At 42.2% G+C, this 18,854-nt stretch overlaps 1 protein-coding gene across 2 annotated transcripts; it reads left to right on the forward strand.

The window, feature by feature from the left end:
- Window positions 1-3,083: 3,083 nt before the first annotated feature.
- SIRT6 (sirtuin 6) lies at window positions 3,084-15,932 on the forward strand. 2 transcript variants are annotated; one of them, XM_031947842.1, is made up of 8 exons: window positions 3,090-3,273; window positions 8,282-8,409; window positions 9,742-9,924; window positions 10,917-10,976; window positions 12,287-12,382; window positions 13,564-13,644; window positions 15,090-15,213; window positions 15,324-15,932. In XM_031947842.1, the coding sequence occupies exons 1-8, from the start codon at window positions 3,208-3,210 to the stop codon at window positions 15,624-15,626; spliced, it is 1,041 nt and encodes a 346-aa protein (XP_031803702.1). In that variant the 5' UTR covers window positions 3,090-3,207; the 3' UTR covers window positions 15,627-15,932. The 2 variants fall into 2 exon arrangements, with proteins under 2 accessions (XP_031803703.1, XP_031803702.1); XM_031947843.1 differs by lacking the exon at window positions 10,917-10,976 and having other exon boundaries at window positions 3,084-3,273.
- Window positions 15,933-18,854: the final 2,922 nt, after the last annotated feature.

Genomic DNA, 18,854 nt, shown 5'->3' on the forward strand with positions numbered 1-18,854 from the left:
AGAAAGCACTTTTCTCAAAATGGCACTATGAAGTAAGTGGTATATCTTACACCCAAACATCTCAATAATCCCTTATTTAAAAGGTTTGAATGATCTCTTCAGCAATAACATTTGCACTACCTTCACACCTCAATACTGGCATGCTGGGAAAATTTGTATGCTACCTTACTGCAGATAAAAGACAACAAATTATCTCGTTTAGTATAGATTATTCTTACCCACCAGAGAAGTATTTATTCACAAAATAAACAACATTTGCCTACTACTAATCTCAAAACACAATATCCCTTGACATTGTGAAGGATGAGGCAAAAACATATGTGTGTGCCAACATACATGTCATTTCTACTAACAGGAAGGCTGAGAATGGTGGATCACTTGAGCTGAAGGGTTCTGACCTGCAATAGGTTGGACTAGTAGGGTGCCCATGCTAAGCCAGGTACCAGTGTAATGAGTGCCTTAGAGCAGAAAACCACAAGGATTCCAAATCTCCTCCTATTGGAAAAAGAAAGCAGTTAAAGCTGGACCAGTCATTATTGAGATCAGATCCATGAGTGACTGATGCACTTCTAGTCTGGACAAAAAAAACGAAGACTCAGTCTCAAGAAAAATAGTTGCTCTTATTGAAAGGAAACTATGCAGTTACAAGTCTTTGCCTTTTCCATAGTGTTAGAAATTTAAAATTAATGTGCCACATCTTTGCATAGTAAATAATACTGTGCCAGGAGCAAAACAAGTTTGAGAATCTCTGCCATAGTAGATAGTGTCTTAAGTTGTCATGGATATAAAGAACATTACTTGCTTCTGAACTTCTTCACACCATTTGTCACCTTTCAGCATCTGTAGCCTTTTCACAGTCAAAATCTTTCAGAGCTTGGACTATCCAGACGTAAGCTTGGAGAGCTCAGGGATAACTCCATGCCATAATGAAGTCTTTAATGAAAATTAAAATGAAGTCCTTAGGTGCAGGACAGGATTTTGGTGACTAGAGAAACATTTTGCAAATATGAAAATCAAGGTTTAAAAGTGTCAAAAAGATCCAATCCAATTTCCTGCTTGAAGGAAGGGAATGGGAATAAAAAGGAGCTCAGATATTAGTTCTAGCTATTTGGGGTCCACTCTGATAACTTGAAGATGCCTTTCAAGAGTGAACTTCTGTGTGTAATGATCAACTATGAAAGACCTGGTTCTTCTCAGGAAACCCCAATAAACTTTGGGTAGAAAATGCTATCTGTATCCAGAAAGAGAATTATGGAGATTGAATCTAAGTCATTGAATTTTGAACTAGGGAGATTGAATGTAAATCAACACATGCTATGTTCACTTCTTTTTTTTTTTTCTGCTTTTTTCCCCTCCTCTCTGACTTTTTTTTTGTTCTGACTTTTTTTCTTCCAACATGATTCATAAAATAATGTGTATTTTTTAAAAAGTGAGCTTCTGTAGTCTGTAGTCTATTAGAGTGTAGTCCCTATGGAAAGAGATGGAGCACAGCTGCTCCTTGTCTTCCTGCATTTATTTGAAGGGCTCTCATGTAGAAGAGACAATTTACAATGGGCACAAGTCTCAGAGGCAGATTTTTAGCAATTGTCCAGGAGATGTTCCTACAAAGGACTCGCCATCAATAGTGTAGATTTTTATGCAGTTTTGGGTTAGACTAAATATCTTTTGAGGCTATTCCCTCTTCTGGAATTCTCTTTATAGCTTTGAATTAGATAGGAGGAGGCATCAGAAAGACCAGGTTTTTTTTGAGGGAAATGATTTATACAGTACCTCTGTGCTATGGGCTACCTACTGATGGATGTTTATGATTCCAATTCAGAGAAAAAAAACAACCTAACAGTCGCTCTGTTACTCATAATAATTAGGTTTATAGAGAGTGCTTTACACACAGCTTTAGGAAAGAGAAGAGTTTGGGGGAGCAGGGATAACCTGTGATTTCACCAGTATAGGGACTTGCCAGTACAGACACACTCTGCTGATGCCTGCAACAATGTTAGGGACTTGCCAGTGCAGATACACTCTGCTGATGCCTGCAACAATGTAACTGCGGTTGTAACTAATAGTTTTAGAGAGCTGCCTGAAGCATTCAAAGGCCAGTGACTTGCCCAGGAGCCCACGGTGGGGCGTGTCAGGTAGGACTTTAACCCAGGTTGACTCTGAAGCTGTCCTTCTACATCTGATATCACCACAGGTATTTTCATCTCTGTTTTACAGATAAGGAAGCTGAAGCTCAGAGAGATTCGTTAAGCCCAAATTCCACTTTTTTGATCAAATGAGATAACTTATATCCGTCTTAGTGGGATTTTTTTCAGATGTGGAAACTAAGTTTCTGAAAGTTGCCAAACAGCCTCAACATCATAGCAGTCTCCCAAATATTAAATAGGGGAAGGAAGTGAAGATAAGGGCTTTGCAAATCTTTTTTTTTTTTTCTTTGCCCAATCATTTATTTTTAAATATTGCTGACTAGTAATTCTTTAACACGTGCACGCTCATGTGTATTTCCATGCGCAGGCACACATGTACACACACAATTTTAATTTCAAAATGTCATTCTTACCATTAGAGAACAGAAATAAAACGTGGGGGGGAAAATCCAAGTAGCTGGATGAACATACTTTAAAATCCCAACTATAATTAATTAGCTTTCAGTTCAGCAATAAGTAGATGCTATATTAATTTCAAATAGGTCTAATAAATGCACAGAAGCAGAAGTCATACTCTTCACCCACATAAATAAAAACATAAAAATCAAAAGCTACTCAAGGTAAAATGAGAGCTTCGTAAATCTTAAAGCGCTATACAAAGGCTGTTACTTTAAGAAGCAAGGATGATATTTGAACCCAAGTCTTCCCGCCTCGAGGTCTAGAAGGCGAGCCACTGCCACGCATGCCCACTGATCATCTTGGATTCCCCCCCCCCCCACTTCTCCCCACCCCACCCCACCCCTCCCCGCTTCATGTTTAAACTTTCAAACAGGCTGTGCCAGGAATCAAGATGGCCTTCAGCGCCTCTGTTCCCACTCACGTCACTGCTCAGGCGTATACCCTTAAATCCCGCCCTCTCTTCCCAAACCTTTCTCTGGGTTTGCCTTGTTCCCTGCAAGAGAGTTTCCGGCGGAAGTGTCCTAGACAAGAAAAACTTTATTGAACCCGAAGGGGCTGGGGGGAGGGGGCCTCCGGGCCGGGCCGGGCCGCGGCCTGGGAGACGATGTCGGTGAACTACGCGGCCGGGCTCTCGCCTTATGCGGATAAGGGCAAGTGCGGGCTCCCCGAGGTGAGGCTAGGCGGGGCCTGGAGGGACTGGGCCGGGGTCCCCGCCATCCCTCCCCCAGCATGTGGGCTGAAGGGCGCCGCTTTGAGCCGGCCTTGACTCTCTTTCCCCCTCCCCGTCCCCCCCATTGCTGTCCTCGGGATGGGCTGACTACTTGTCTCGTATAGACCAACTTCCTACCCTTTCTTCAACCTAGAGGTCCCCCCATCAATATCCTGGGGATGGGGGGGGGGGAGGGAGAAGAAGAAAGGATGCTGATGCTGAGATGGAGGCACTCCTTTCATATGCGACTCTCTGGGTCCCCGTCTCTGTTTCCACATTACTCTTAATGGGTGGGTGGGTGGGTGGTGGGGTGGACATGGATAGAGAATGGTCTCATTCCCACCCCCCAAAAAAATGCTGAAAGGGAGGAAACCTGATTTGAGTCCAGCCTCAGATGCTTCCTAACTGGGTCAGTCCCTCAGTCAATCAGTAAGCATTCATTAAGCGCCTACTGTGTTCCAGGCACCATGCTGAGTGCCGGGACTCAGGCAAAGATTGTTTTTGCTTCCAAGATGCTCACGATCTAACGGGGGGAGACAAAAAGAGAAACAATTACGTACAAACAAGATATATAAAAAATAAATTGGAATTAGTCAGTGGAAGGAAGGCGCTCCTTGTAATGGGCATCAGGAAAGACTTTTTGGAGCAGATGGAATTTTAGCAGGATCTTGAAGAAAGCTAGGATCCTGCTCAGCTCATTCAATGATAACCAGCATTTATATGGCTTTTTAAAGTTTTCAAAGTGCTGTATAGATGCTATTTTATCCTCCCAATAGCTCTTGGAATTAGCTGCTATAATTATGGTGCTATTATTATTCCCATTTTTACATCTGAGAAAAGTTAGGCAAACAGATGTTAAGTAAGATGTTAATTTATTCCCAGTAAAACTGCTAGGAAGAATTTGGGGATGAATTTGAATTCCCATCTTCCTGATGATTGCAAATTGGCGTGCTCATCCATGGGGCCACCTACCTTAATATTACTCTCAAAGTCTTAATTTTGTCATCTATAAAATGGACATTATCCTTGGACTACTGCTGTTTATAGCATTGTGGGGAAGAAAGCATTTTGGGAACCTGAAAGAAATAGCAGGAATGTGTTGTTATTTTTGTTCCTTTCCCTAAGACAAAACACTGGAGTTTTTAAGATTTTTCATGTTTCTTCAGTAGGAAGCAATTTTATATTGTTAGACTTCATTTTATTATAATTTCAACCAATCAATAAGCATTTATCAGGTGTCTTCTATGTATTAGGCACTACCATCAAAGGGCTTACATTCTTTTGGGGGGAAGGGAGTGAGAGAAGAAAAAAATATGCATAAATTAAAGTATATCTAACTTGTGGCCCTGCATAAAGATGTGCTTAATTGATGGCTTGAATGACAATTGGCTGGACTCAAAAGTCCTTGAATAGAACTTGAGCTGGACCTTGAGGTATAGTTGTAGCTATGTATGACATTTATGTATGAGGGGATATATGTGTGAATATTTGTACATGCATTAATGTATTATGTACATATATATGTTTATATATGTCAGAAGACAAAGGGGGTAGATTGGGAAGTATGAATACATGTCATTTGGAAAAACAAGGTCTCTGACTAGATAACAGAAGACTTTAGAACTTAAAATGTCAGAGTTGAAAGCTACAAAGCATGAAATATCAGTGCTGTAAAGAACTTAGAACACAGAATGAATCAAAGAATTTAGAAGGGTGCTTGTATAAAAAAAGGGGCTGTTCTGGGTGTCCAGGTGATTCTGTGGCTGGATTTCTACCACTCTTTTAAAACCCAGGAGTAGGAGAATGGCCCAAATTTAAATCTCAGTTCTGCCTTTTGCTGCCTTTTTACTACCCAAAACAAATTATTTAATCTCTCAGAACCTTATTTTTCTTAAATTGAGTTTATACAGGAAATAGGAAATACAGCTTCAAATCCTGTGTCATTCAAAATGTTATCTTCCTGAAACCCAGAATTTCATAGTTGTAGGATTCTCATAAGCTTCCTTTGAGACCTTATGTTTAGGAAATACCATCTCTCGATAGGCACTTGTATTTGGCTAAGAATCCTGAAAAGGGCATCTTCACCACATGATCCTTCTAGGCTTTGCTTGAAGACTTCTGGTAAAATTGAATCTTACCTCTTAATAGTAATAACATCTAATATTTGTAAAGGGCTGCCTTTGTGCCAGTCACTGTGTACAATATTTTGTAGCTGTGCTTTACATATATTATCTTATTTATATAGAATGTTCAGAGAGAATTAGCAGCTCTGGTGTGAGGGCTTGCCAAGACTTTTTCAGGATTCTTCATCCCCATTTGGTATCTACATCTTAGTCAGAAATCATATTGAGATAATTGACAGGCCTCAAACTGTAGGTGAGGTAAAAGAGTACCTGACATGAACACTGGAACTAGGCTTGAGATGTGTTAGCAGCCAACCCTGCTGGAGCAGAGAAGGAGTTAATGAATGATTACTTACATAGTTTAGGTGAGCTCACATTAGGATCCCACTAATTCTATGTTAATCACTCTTCCATCTCCTCTTGTCTTCCCTCTCCCTCACTCCTGAGCTCATATACTTTTCTCTCTAAGAAAGATACTCCTTTCTCTTTAACACAGCTATCACATCACATTTCTCTAGGTGGAAACAAACCAGCTAGGTAGTAACTGAAAGGAAAAAACATCCTAGACACAAAACTTTAAAGTTTACATTAAATATATTTGTGTTCCCTATGTGGAACACAGTTCCTTGCAAATGGTAGGAGTTTCATAAATGTTTGAAAAACAGATACCAATTTCACTTTTCTTTCAGGACTAGATGTGGTATAGTGGAAGAATCAGTGGATTGTGGATGAAGAGACCTTATGTGTGTTCATCATTTAGAGGGGTTAGCTGACTTTTATTAGTTGTATGACAGGGACAGTCAAGTCCCTTCACCCTTTCAGCCTTAGTTTCCTTCTCTACAAAATGAAGATGATCATTCTATTACTACCTGCTTCACATGCCTATTTCATAAATATAAATTGTTATGTAAATGTGAACCTTCATTGTTCCCACATATTTATGAAGCTCCCTGAACTTTGTATGATGATGGGAGAACTCAGGAGAGATGGAGCAGATTCCATGAAACCTTTAAGTGGGGTAGTAGGTAGCATTCTGGACTTGGGATCAGGAAGAATAGAGTTCAAATGCTGCCTCAGACACTAGCTGTGCAATCCTGGGCAAATCAATCAATCTTTCTTTTGTCTCAGTCTTCTCATCTATAAAGTGAGATGTCTAGACTCATTGACCTGTAAAATCTTTCCAGCTCTTAATCTCTGATTCCTTCAACTGCACCTTTTCCAAATCCCCAAGAGATTCATTCATTTAACCCTGTCCCTAGGAAAGGTAAAAGATAAATCATTTATTACTCCTGTCTTCAGGAAGTTTATAATCTGGTAGTAGAATTGCAGAAATATGCTTTCTGGAACTCAAGTTAAAAAAGAAACAAATCTAGATTTGCAGGTCAGTCACTTAAAGCACAATTAATCTCTGTGTAAAAGATGAAGAAGATTTGACCCTAATTCAGGTAAGGCAGAAAATAAAACAAATGTCATGTGGAAACCACAGGATTAACTGCCAGAAATAGCCTGATATTGAGCTGCTAGAGCTCATTACTAAGGAAAGTATGGTGGGAACAGGTGGTCAGCTTCTCTGGAGATGGTTAGAAAAAGGGGAGGCATTTATTTACTTTAGTTATAACTCTGTTATCTCCTTAATGTAGATATTTCCTTTATTGGTGCATCTCAACCTCTTGAAAGATTCAGTGCTCTGTAGGTCCTGGCCTTTTCATAAGTCCTCCCTAGTGGATCTGTCCAGCTTGGTATATGAATTTTTTAATATTTATTTAATCTCAATTATAAGTAAAAACAATTTTAACTTTTTTTTTTCTAATTTTGAGTTCCAAATTCTCTCCTTTCATTTCTCCACTTCCCCCCAATGAGAAGGCAAACAATCTGACCTAAGTTATACATCTGTAGTCCTGCAAAACACATTTCCTATATGGATCTTTTCCCTGTGTTTCTAACTATCCTTCTGTCTTTCTAAATTACCAGCCCACTATTCTTTCTCTGATTTTTAAAAAAATAATAATAATTTTATTTTCAAAATATGTAGAAAGATAGTTTTCAGCATTCACTTTTACAAAACCTTATGTTCCAAATTTTTCTCCCTCTCTTCCCCCACCTTCCTCTCTTACACAGCAACTAATCCAATATAGGTTAAACATGAGCAATTCTTCTAAACATATTTCCACATTTATCATGTTGCACAAGAAAAATCAGATGAAAAAGGGAAAAAAATTAGAAAAGAAAAAAAAAAGAAAGCAAACAACAATTTTTTTAAAAAGGTGAAAATACTATCCACATTCAGTCCCCATGGTCCATTCTAGAGGCAAATGGCTTTCTTCATTATCACAAGTCTGTTGGCATTGGTCTGAATCACCTTATTGTTGAAAAGAACAAGTCCATCTCAGTTGATCACATAAAACTGTTGTCGTGTACAATAGTCTTTTGATTCTACTCACTTCACTTAGCATTATTTCATTGAAGTCTCTCCAGATCATTCTGAAATCATCCTGCTGATTGTTTCATACAGAACACTCTATCTTTCTATTGACTTTGGGGTCAACTATAATCTTAATATTTTCCAAGGTTGTGGTTTATGTTTGAAGGCCAGGCATTTGTGATGTGGAACATATTGGAATTATTGAAATACCACAAAAATGTAATCCTGTTCACTTTCTTCCTGCTATTCAGTCTTGAGCCCAACTCATCTCTTAGCAATGCTTGTTCAAGGTTCAACTTCCTAACCAATTTCCTGCCATAATCTTGGCATGTGGGTGAAACCCTTCCTGAAAGCAGATTGATTGGCATCTCATTCCCTTGCAGATATCCTAATACCTTCCTGGTCCTTTTTTTTTTGTCCATAGATCTTCGACTCCCCTGAAGAGCTAGACAGAAAAGTATGGGAGCTGGCACAGATGATTCAGAGTTCTTCCAATGTGGTATTTCACACAGGTGCAGGTATCAGCACTTCCTCAGGCATCCCGGACTTCAGGTGAGGGAAGGGGGGGGAGGGGGGGAGGGAAAACAGCACTGGTAGGTGGTCATAATAACATGGGATTCACTATCTAAGATAAAACCTGAACCCTTTGTCTCTTCAAAATTCATCTAGTTTAGGAGTCCTTGTTGGATGTTCTTACCATTAGTGATCATTGAATTGATTCCATGAAAAGAGCTCAGGATAGGAAGAACTGGTGAGGCAGCAGGCTGAAATGTCAGTCTTTCTTGATTTTTATTTGTATTTTTTGCAAGTCATTCTAAATATTGTTTTGCCCTTAAGTGTAGTGTTTGTTTCTGGGCACCACCTTTTAGGAAGGGCATTGAATACTGCAGTGTGTCTAGTGGAGGGTAACCAGGCTGGGGAAGGCAGTGAAGAGGATGCTATGCAAGGACACGATGAGGACATTAGATGGTTCAACCTAGACAAGCGAGAGCTCAAAGGGGAAATAATCACTTTATGTATGTGAAAAGTTGTCATATGGGAGAAGAATCCTACTTTTCTGGATGGTACTTTTTCTGTACTTGGCCTCAGAGAGCAGAACTGGTACCAATGGACGGAACCTGCCAGTAGCCAGATTTCATTTCATCTTCCTAATAAGGAAGAAGTGGACTGAGCTGGCTTAAAAGGTAATGAATTGTTCATCACTGGAAATAATTTGAGCAAAAGTTGCGTAACAGTTATTTGGGAATCTTGTAAGAAGGGAATTCTGTACTGTATGGGAATCTGGATGCACCGGCTTCTCAGCTCCCTTTTATCTCTGTAATTTTCTGATTCTTAGGATGATACAGCTAGGAGTGTTGGAATTGGGATTTTAAACTCAAGCTTTCTGACTTAACCACTCCACAGTGGTAACAGGACAGGGGGGAAGAACACGGATTTTGGTGGCAGAACATCTGGATTTTAGTTCTCTTCTCACTATCTGTGGGGTACTGGGCAAGCCACTTAACTGGAGCTTCCTAATGGGTAAAAAGGGAACAATAATACTTGTACAATCTACCTCACAGGGTTGTTGTAAGAAATTCACTTTCTAAGTTTATAGAAAGTTTTTGGACATGGACAGGAAGGAATTTATTTTGTATGACTGTATTTTGTTATTAAAAAAAAAAAACCTTAAAGAAAATGCTGAAGAAATGTATTGTTTATAAGATATGAGAATGAAGGTTCAACCAGACTTTTTGCCTCCAGGAGCTCATTAGTCCGAGCAGGGAAGCTAGATTCATAACTGGGTATTAAGGAAAGAAAGATACAGGTAACAAAAATTCTTCTCTAGCCAGTCCTCTGTTTCCTTTGCTTCCCCTGTCCTATCCTTTCTTTTTTTCACTCCAGGGGTCCCCAGGGTGTCTGGACCATGGAGGAACAGGGTCTGGCACCCAAGTTTGACATAACATTTGAGAGTGCCCGGCCTTCTAAGACCCACATGGCCCTGCTGCAACTGGAGCGAGTGGGCATCCTAAAGTTCCTGGTGAGCCAGAATGTAGATGGGTTGCACGTGCGCTCCGGCTTCCCCAGGTACTTTTTTCCCTATCCATGTTTCCTTCATACTTTCAACATCTCATCACCCCATCATTGAACCCTGCAAGCAAGAATTCCCTCTTTGGAATCCAGAGTCAAGACAAGCACAGGTTCCAGATCCCTCTCCCATTGATTTCCAATTCCCCTAAATGTTTGTCAGGGACCATCTGGGATCTCCCTGATACTCTGTTCTAGTGAAGAAATTTTTAGGGGAATAAGGACCCCTTCAACAGTCTTCCAGCCTGAGATAGGACTTCAGGTTTCTTCTTTCAGCTTTCCTCCATGCATTTTGACTGGGGTTTGAGGGACACGTTATTTTTTTGTTTGTTTCAGGCATTATAAATATCAGTTATGATCCGCCTCAGATATAATCTGGTCTGAGAGCAAGAATCCATTGCTGTACTTCTATTAAGCTGAAATTTGAAATAGCTAAAAGTTTTCTATGAAAGAGGAGGGTTTTGTGTTTGATGTGTGAAAATACACAAGTAATACACAAGAGAAACAAAGTAGAGTGAGTCTGAGGGAAAATTCAGAGTATATCTGAATCAGGCTTAAGAGTTAATGTGTGGATCTTTACGGACAGTGGGCATGCCTGAGAGGGTCACTGCCCCAGACTTCCTTTAGAGTCGTATGATGAAGGAGCCCTCTCCTTAGAATCCCCTATAACCCAACAACTCTCAGATCTTTTGTATATCTGAGGGGTCTCCAACACTTTGGAATAATTCTAGCAAGAAGCTTTTATATTGTTAGAACATTGGTAGCTTTCCATATCATTTTTCTAAAGCCCTCGGAGAAGGAGGAGCAATAACTAAATGTAACCTAGAAACTGGAACAGAAAAAATTACTTACTCAAGAAATTGCTTACTGGCAAGGCCCAGAGTTTTAACTCCAAAGTCTCTGGTTTCTTGGTAGAGGAGTACCCTGGACTTTGAAGGCCGAGAAAGCTTTAGCTCTAAGGTCCCATCCACCATGCTTCATCCTTTCCACAGGGACAAACTGGCTGAACTCCATGGGAACATGTTTGTGGAAGAATGTGCCAAGTGTAAGACGTGAGTGCTCCAGCTGCCTGAGGATGGAAGGTGGGAGATGGGGAGCGTGCAGGGGCTGGTGAAGAAGCTCTAGGGAAGCAGGCCCAATGGCTTCTCAGCCAGTCCAATTCTAGGCCTTTCCTAAGCTATGAGCCCAGGCAGGCCTAGAACTTACCAAGGATCCAGAGCTAAAAACGGGTCTACTACTAAAGCTGTTATGTAAGTTATATTGGATGTCCCTAAGGAAGCAATGTCTAATAGGGTTCCTGATGAAGGGGTGCCCATTTTGATAAATATGATTAACATTTTTGATTGGTTAAAGTAATTTGCTCTTGCACTATCCTATATAAAGCTTTCTATGGTGTGAATTATGAGTAACAGCAGTAAGGTTTGATAATGTACACCTTAGCAAAAATTGAAAGGAGACACAGCACAAATCAGATTTTGAATCATGGCATTTGAATTAGAAGGGGTCCCAACAGCCATTGAATCCAAGTTCTTTATTTTACAAAGGAAGATATGGAAATCCAGGAAGGTTAAACTCAGATACTACTGTTTTTAATTGCTGTATACATGTTACTGAAAAACTCCCAGTAGTTTAGAGTTTGTGCTTTTATTTGTTATTGTATCTATTTCTTTATACATTCTTATTTCCCAGTCTTGCTCATGTCATTCATAGGCCTTATCTCAATCCTTGTTGGCCTAGAAACGTTAACTTGCCCCACTTCTGACCTGGGCTGATTCACCTTTCTGTAGAAATCTTGGTGGCCCTCGTCTTGGGGTTTTACCAATGTAGCTCAGAAATTCTGAGCTCAACAATGCACCAGCATAACACTCAGCTGGAGTTCTAGATGTTGGACATCATACCTGGCATATTTGCGATTTTAGAGGGCATGGATGAATTGTGAGATGCATCCTGATGTAAAGTGCCTACCTAAATGAAGAAGATTGCAGTTCTCTCAAAAAGATGGGGGGAAAATTTTAATTTATTTTAATTTTTAATTTAATTTAAAATTATTTTTAAAAGTAAGGTTTACATTAATTAATGTAATGGGAAATTGTGGTCATCACATAAAATTTAATTTGTTGAAGCTATCTTTGGGAGAAGAGCTCTGCCAAGCTCTGGACAACCTAGAGCTAGAAGAGAGGAAAGTTTTACTTTCAGAGCAGGTCACACAGTAGACTGATCAGGTGGTAGATTTATCATTTGAATAACTGGCAAAAGTACTTGATATAAGGGTGTATATGTCAGAAGAAAATTCGCCAAGCTCATGTGCAGATCTCCCCCAGATCTCTTGTCCCCTCTCTCATTCCTGGACTCTCTTCTTCAGGCAGTATGTACGTGATGTGGTGGTGGGCAGCATGGGCCTCAAGGCAACAGGACGGTTGTGCACTGTGGCAAAGGCCCGAGGCCTTCGGGCCTGCAGGTGAGTGACCCATGAGCTTGGGAAACTGAGAGGAGTTTTAGAAACCGGCTGTTCTAATAACTTCTGCTCTCTTCTCAGTTTTCTTTTCTCTACAATGAAGGGTTGGATTAGATGCTTCTGAGCTTCCTTCTGGTGTGAGGTCCGAATCCCTGGGTCTGTGATTAACTCCCATGCCCCCTTAGCTGTGTGATGGCACTTTTCTGTGCTCAGTTTCATATGTGAAAAAGGATGCATTGTCCTTATGCTCCCTGGCCTCATGGGGCTTTGGCAAGGAAGTACTCCCTGTGGGAGAGGTAGCTGTTCAGCGGGCCCCTCATCTGCCCTTTATAGCATAGACTGGATCCCTAGCTCTGCCAGCTTAACCTGGGGAAGCTGCCAGGCTCTCGCCATTCAGTTGACATGCATTTATCAGGCTGCTGCCATACACCCAGCAGGTACTGTTTGTGGTTCTTGGAAGGCAAAGGCAAAAAGACCTTCCATCCTATTAATACTCCAGGGCACAGCAGAGGAAAATTTTATTGGGAGAATAATACTTTCAGTCTGCAGTAAATTTCTAACACTCTAGAGGAAAGAAGTTAAAACTCAAATAGAAGCAGAGCTTTGTGGCTGCATATTGACTTTGAAAACCACAAATTAACTTTATCTTTGTTATATTGTCTTTTCACTTAACATTTCCCTTGGATGCCTCTGCCTTGAGCAATGTGGATAATCCCTGTAGTTTGAAGACTCTTCTTATTTGTTGCTCTTACTGCATGATAACCCTCATTGCACCTGCCAGAATAACAGTCGTGTTAGTTTAGCTATGGAGGACCTTTAAAGATTATCCAGTGCAGGAGAAGTGACCTGGCCAAGGTCATGGAGCTAGGCAGTGGTTAGGGATGATTTAGAACCCACAGTCACAGCAGACAGGTGAGAGCCAGATCCAGATTTTCTGACTTCATATCCCCCCCACCCCCAACTCTGCTCTGCCTTATCATTAACCAGAATCACTCCTAGAGCAGTTAGGTGTCTCAGGCCAATTGATAGAACCCTCCTCCCAACAACTCTGCTCTTGCTAGCTTCTTCCTTGATGCTCTACTGATTGTTTAGGGTCAAGCAGTTCATTCTGACTTTGCTTGAGGATGGTGGGCAGCCAGTCACAGGTGCTCAGTCACTCATGGATTCCTCTTTGCTCATTTTAGAGGGGAACTGAGAGATACCATCTTGGACTGGGAAGATGCCCTGCCTGATCGAGACCTCAACCTTGCTGATGAAGCCTGCAGGTGTGATAAACTCTGAATACTTTGCTGCTTCCTCTTTCATCTCCTTGCCCTGTCCTTCTTCCTTCTGGGATTGGGGCTAGAGGGGAATACCTTTGGCCTTTGGCAATGAATGAGGAAGGGGAAAGGCTAGAGCCAGAAAAGCAAAAGCTAGTAGGCTTTTGGATAAGGCTAAAGCTATTACATGGGCTCTTCCTCTCCGCTGGTCCAGCTACCACCCTGGTGCAAGCCCTCATTGTCTCATTCCTGGACTCTTGGAATAGCTGCTAGTTGGGTTTCCCCCTCCAGCCCATCTTCCAGTTCAGCTTCAAATGGATCTTTCTAAAGCTTGAGTTTGACCACATAATTTCTTTATTCAGTTAACTCTTGTGGTTCTCTGTCCTCCCAGACCAAACATAAAATCCCCTTTATAACTTGACTCCTCCCTACTTTTCTTACTCCCTATACAATTAGCAAAAATTGGAAGGAGACACAGCACAAATCAGATTTTGAATCATGGTACTTGAATTAGAAGGGGTCCCAACAGCCATTGAATCCAAGTTCTTTATTTTACAAAGGAAGATATGGAAATCCAGGAAGGTTAAACTCAGATACTACTGATTTTAATTGCTGTATACATGTTACTGAAAAACTCCCAGTAGTTTAGAGTTTGTGCTTTTATTTGTTATTGTATCTATTTCTTTATACATTCTTATTTCCCGGTCTTGCTCATGTCATTCATAGGCCTTATCTCAGTCCCCAGTGTCACACTGTGACACTGGCTTCTTTTCGGCTCCTAGAAGCAGACTCTCTCTGCTCCAGGAATTGTCACTGGTTCTGCCTGATCCTGGGATTTTCTCACTCTTCAGCTCCACTTCTGTGCTTCCTGAAAGTTCCCCTCCATGCTACGTTCTCCCCTCTGTGTCCGTCTCCAATCTATCCAGGCTGCAGTTTATACAGAGCTGTTTTCCATATTGTTCCCTCATAAAACTCAGTTCCTATGAAAGTGCTAAACCTTCTTTACCTTTCTTGTATCTGTAGCGCTTAGCACGGTGCTAGGCACTTGGTAGTGATGTTAAAATGCTGGTTGACTTCCTGGAGCCAGAATTGACAGCACTGAAGGCTGGATGATAAAATACTAATATCTTCATTTTTTTCTATAACATTTAAAAATTCATTGAGTACTCCTCACAAAAGCTTGTGAAGGTCGGTATGGGGGTTATTCTCCCATTCAACAGATGAAGAAGCTCAGGCTCAAAACCCCAAGGGGCAGAAGGAACACAAAAACTCTAGCCCGGGCAGCATTCAGCATTCTTTCCCTACGCTTCTCCTTGTTGGGGGAGGGGGAGAATGCAAGATAAGAGGGTTTTCATCCCTGTGTCTTACCATTGTGAGGAGATAGAGGGGAGGTCCAGACCCTGGGGGATTCAGGGAACTGAGGGTATTGAGGTTTCCCATTTAATTTCCAGGAATGCCGATCTATCTATTACTTTGGGTACGTCACTGCAGATCCGGCCCAGTGGCAACCTGCCTCTGCTCACTAAACGCAAAGGAGGCCGCCTGGTCATAGTCAACCTGCAAGCCACCAAGCACGTGAGTACTTCCCTCTCAAGAGGGTCTTGTGCCCCTCAGCAGCTTCCTGGACCTCATCTTTCAGCCGGCCAGGTTCCCCTCACTTAGGTCTGCCTCCCCTTTCCTCCCAGGACCGCCAGGCTGACCTTCGAATTCATGGCTACGTCGATGATGTCATGGCCAAGCTCATGAAACACCTGTGCTTGGAGATCCCTGAATGGCAGGGGCCCCTTGTGGTGGAACGGGCCCCACCTCTGCTGCCCCTTCTGAAACAAGTGAAGGCTGAGCTCCCCACCCTCCCAGACCTGCCCTCAGCACCCAAGACAGAGCCCCCTGCCCATCGCCACAGACCAGAGCTGGAAGGTGGCAAACGGGAGCAGCCCCCTGCCCCCCGGCTGCCCAAGAGGGTGAAGGTGGAGCCTATGCCCAGCTGAATTGGTTTGAGACAGCATGTGGACTCAGGCTGGTGCACTCTGCCAAGGGCGAGGGCACTCAAGTGATATCTCCAGGCCCCTCCAACCTCACTCCTGGGGGCAGTGTGGCCTAGTAGAAGGAGCACTGCACTGAAAGTCAAGAGGACTTGGATTCAGACCCCATCCTGGGGAAATCAGGTTTCATTATCTGTAAAGTAAAGTGGAACTAGGTGATTGAAGCATCTTTCCAGTTCCCATAACCATAATCCTTTGAGCAAGTATGGGTGGGTTTTTTACTTTTAAATAAATTTGATTTCCTTTTTCATAGTAGTTTTTTTTTTTTTTTAATATTATGCTATAAAATTTTCACACCCTTCTGTTGTTTGTAAAACAACATTTGCAGGCCTTCTGGTCTCCTAGGAGGACCTTGTCTGCAGTTCTTGCCATTCTCTCCCACTGTAACCAGGATCTGTTCTCTCCACTTGGAGTCCAGGAAGCAGCTCACTGGGGAGCCTTGTGACCTGGACTAATTTCCTTTTCTCTGGGCCTCATTTTTCCTTTCTGGGAGTCAACCTGATGTCTCTGCTGTTTCTAAATCTTCTTATTCTATTGTTTTTTTGTGTGTCTCATCTTCTCAGTTAGAATCTGTTGAAGTATCTGGTTCTAGTAGCACCAGGCATGAGAGGGCCTGGGCCCATTGCCATCCAGCCCCTAGGATTTCTATCTCTGGCAGTCCTGCTGAAATTTCGAGAAATGAGGCCTGGGCAGACCTTGGCTTAGGACTGATTCTGGGTTCCATGGAGCAGTTCTTGTCAAGCCTTCCTTCATCCTTTCTCTGTTTTCTGTTTCTTCTCTCTTTTTGTCTTCTGAGTCACATTAGACACCAAAGGTAGGGAATTAGTGACCCACAGGCAGATGGGAAGGACCTGGTTGATTACCTCTAGAAGCTTATCTTCCCAAATCAGTGGTGATTCTTGTCCTTGGGAATAAATAGAACTTTTTGCTATCCCTTTCTCTCTGTTGCCTGAGCATAAATACCTACCTCTTTCAGCACAAGGATCACAGCCATGCTCGATCAGGAAGCTGTCAGTGGCAGCTGAGACAGGTCCTAAAACCACATCAAAGTTCCAGTTTTATATTGGATACTAGCTGTGTAATCTTGGGCAAGTCCCTTCCCATCCCAGGACCTGCTCCTCTCTCTATAAAACAAGAGGAAGCAGACTAAATAGTGTTTGAGGTCTTTGCCAGCTAAACATCTCTTAATCTTTCTGCTTTTTTGATTGGGTCTCCTGAGTGTGGGTGTTGGTGTTCAGGACCAAGGTGGGGAGGCTTTCAGTGCAGTCATCCCACCCTGTCTTCTCTAAATCGTATCTACCTGAGTTGATTTGGCTTGAAGAGGTAATTGAGTCAGTGAATCTGTCAGGCCTCTGTCCTGGATAAGAAGTAGATATTTGTCGAGGGAGAAGGGGAGGATGGGACAGCCTGACCCATAGACCTTTCTACAGAGACAGTTGGACTCATCCAGTGGGGCTACGTCTAACATTTTTCATGTGGTATCTGACCAGTGAACCCCTGGATTGAGAGATGTGAGAAAGCAAATAGTGTAATAGAAAGGGAAATTCCCAGAAAACTTGGAGCTTGTATTTTACTCCCAACGAAGGGGGAAGTGGTGTCCCTGAGATTTTGATAGCAGAGGCCAGGAAGTGGGAATAAAAACATTTGTCATCTTCTCTCTTTGTCTCTGTCTCTCCCTCTCCTCCTTTCCTCTTCCCCTCCTCTCCCATTTTGGTGCTTGAGCTGAGTTTTGAAGGAAAGAAGGGACTCTTAAGGTGGCAGGGAGGAAGGATAGCCAGCTGGTGTAAAGGCTCTGAGGTGAGAGTGTTGTGTAGAAGAAACAGCAGGAAAGTAGTCTGGGGGAGGGTGATTGACTTCACTACATTACTGGTTTCACCTCCGCCGCCAATTTCATGAAACATGTTAAAGGAGCTTTGAATCTAGCTCCAGGTCCCAGATTACAATCCTGCCTGTGTCACTACTTGCATTGTTTGGAAAAGTCCTTGCTCTTCTTGTGACTTTAGTTTCCTCATCCATGAATGAGGGGGTCGGACTAAACATACTAAATGACCTCTTATGGTCTATTCTAGATATTCAGATACTGCGATCCACAGGATCTCTTCCATAAGGCTCCAAGTATCCTGTATTTATTCTACTTGTTGTCTTTTACCTTTCCTTACTTTCTTCCTCTAATCCTCCAGATTTTTCATACCAGCAAGAAAGTCTGAATACTAATAGGGAAACAGCTGCTGAGAAGTCTCCATGGAGGCCCTTAAACCTTGGCCAGACATACTGCCCTGACTAGGGACCAGGCAATGGATGTTTGAGTTTCTGGAATTCTTCCTGTTGCCCTGGGCTCCAGTGTTGCCCCAGCAAGAAAGGGGAGGAGATTTGAATTGGAGGAGGGCGAAACTGGAGCCTACTGGATTGGAGTTAGGGGATTTGGCCACATTCGGGCTCTGTTGACTTTGAGAATAATTGTTAATTTCTTTAGGCCTTGGAAGATTCATCTTTCTCTTGAACAATAGACCTGGCAGATCTGTTCTTTCCCCTCCTAAATTCACTTAAAATCATAGGATTTAGATCTGGTCCCAACTTATCTATCCTTTTATAGTCACAAATATGATGTGTGATATGGGAAAGTAATTAATCTCTCAAGGCTGTCGATTTAAAATTTGAGGATTAGAGCAGACAAACCCTAAACTTCCAGTTTGATAGAATAGGACTGGATTCCAAACCTCAAGCTTGGCTAGCAGCAGTGCTGCTCTCCAAGGTCCTGAAACCTTGTCTGCATGGGTATTCTCTGTTGTCCTCGCAGTCTCCTTTTCACACAGCATCAGTGGAAGTGTTGTTTGGTTTGCCTGTGGCAAGTAAGGGAAGGGGATCACACAGAGTAGGAGAGAATGAGAAGATGCCAAGATGGCCAGACAGACGCAATCCAAAGAGTAGTTTTGCCACAGCCAAGCAAACCTCGCTGGAGTCATGAGGAAAGGGGAAGACTCTGCCTTGGATTCATAGAACGCTCTTCCCCAAGTAACATCTCTGACTTCAGATCCCAACCCGCATGAACCATGCTGCTCATTCCTCACCAAACCCAGAAACATTCCAGCTGCTTTCTGCCAAAATACTTTATTAAAAGATCACTTCAGCTTACAAAATCCCACAAGGCATCCCCAAGGCTAGATACCCATGAGA

The sequence above is a fragment of the Sarcophilus harrisii genome, chromosome 1 (genome assembly GCF_902635505.1).
Source record: "Sarcophilus harrisii chromosome 1, mSarHar1.11, whole genome shotgun sequence".
Classification (NCBI taxonomy): domain Eukaryota; kingdom Metazoa; phylum Chordata; class Mammalia; order Dasyuromorphia; family Dasyuridae; genus Sarcophilus; species Sarcophilus harrisii.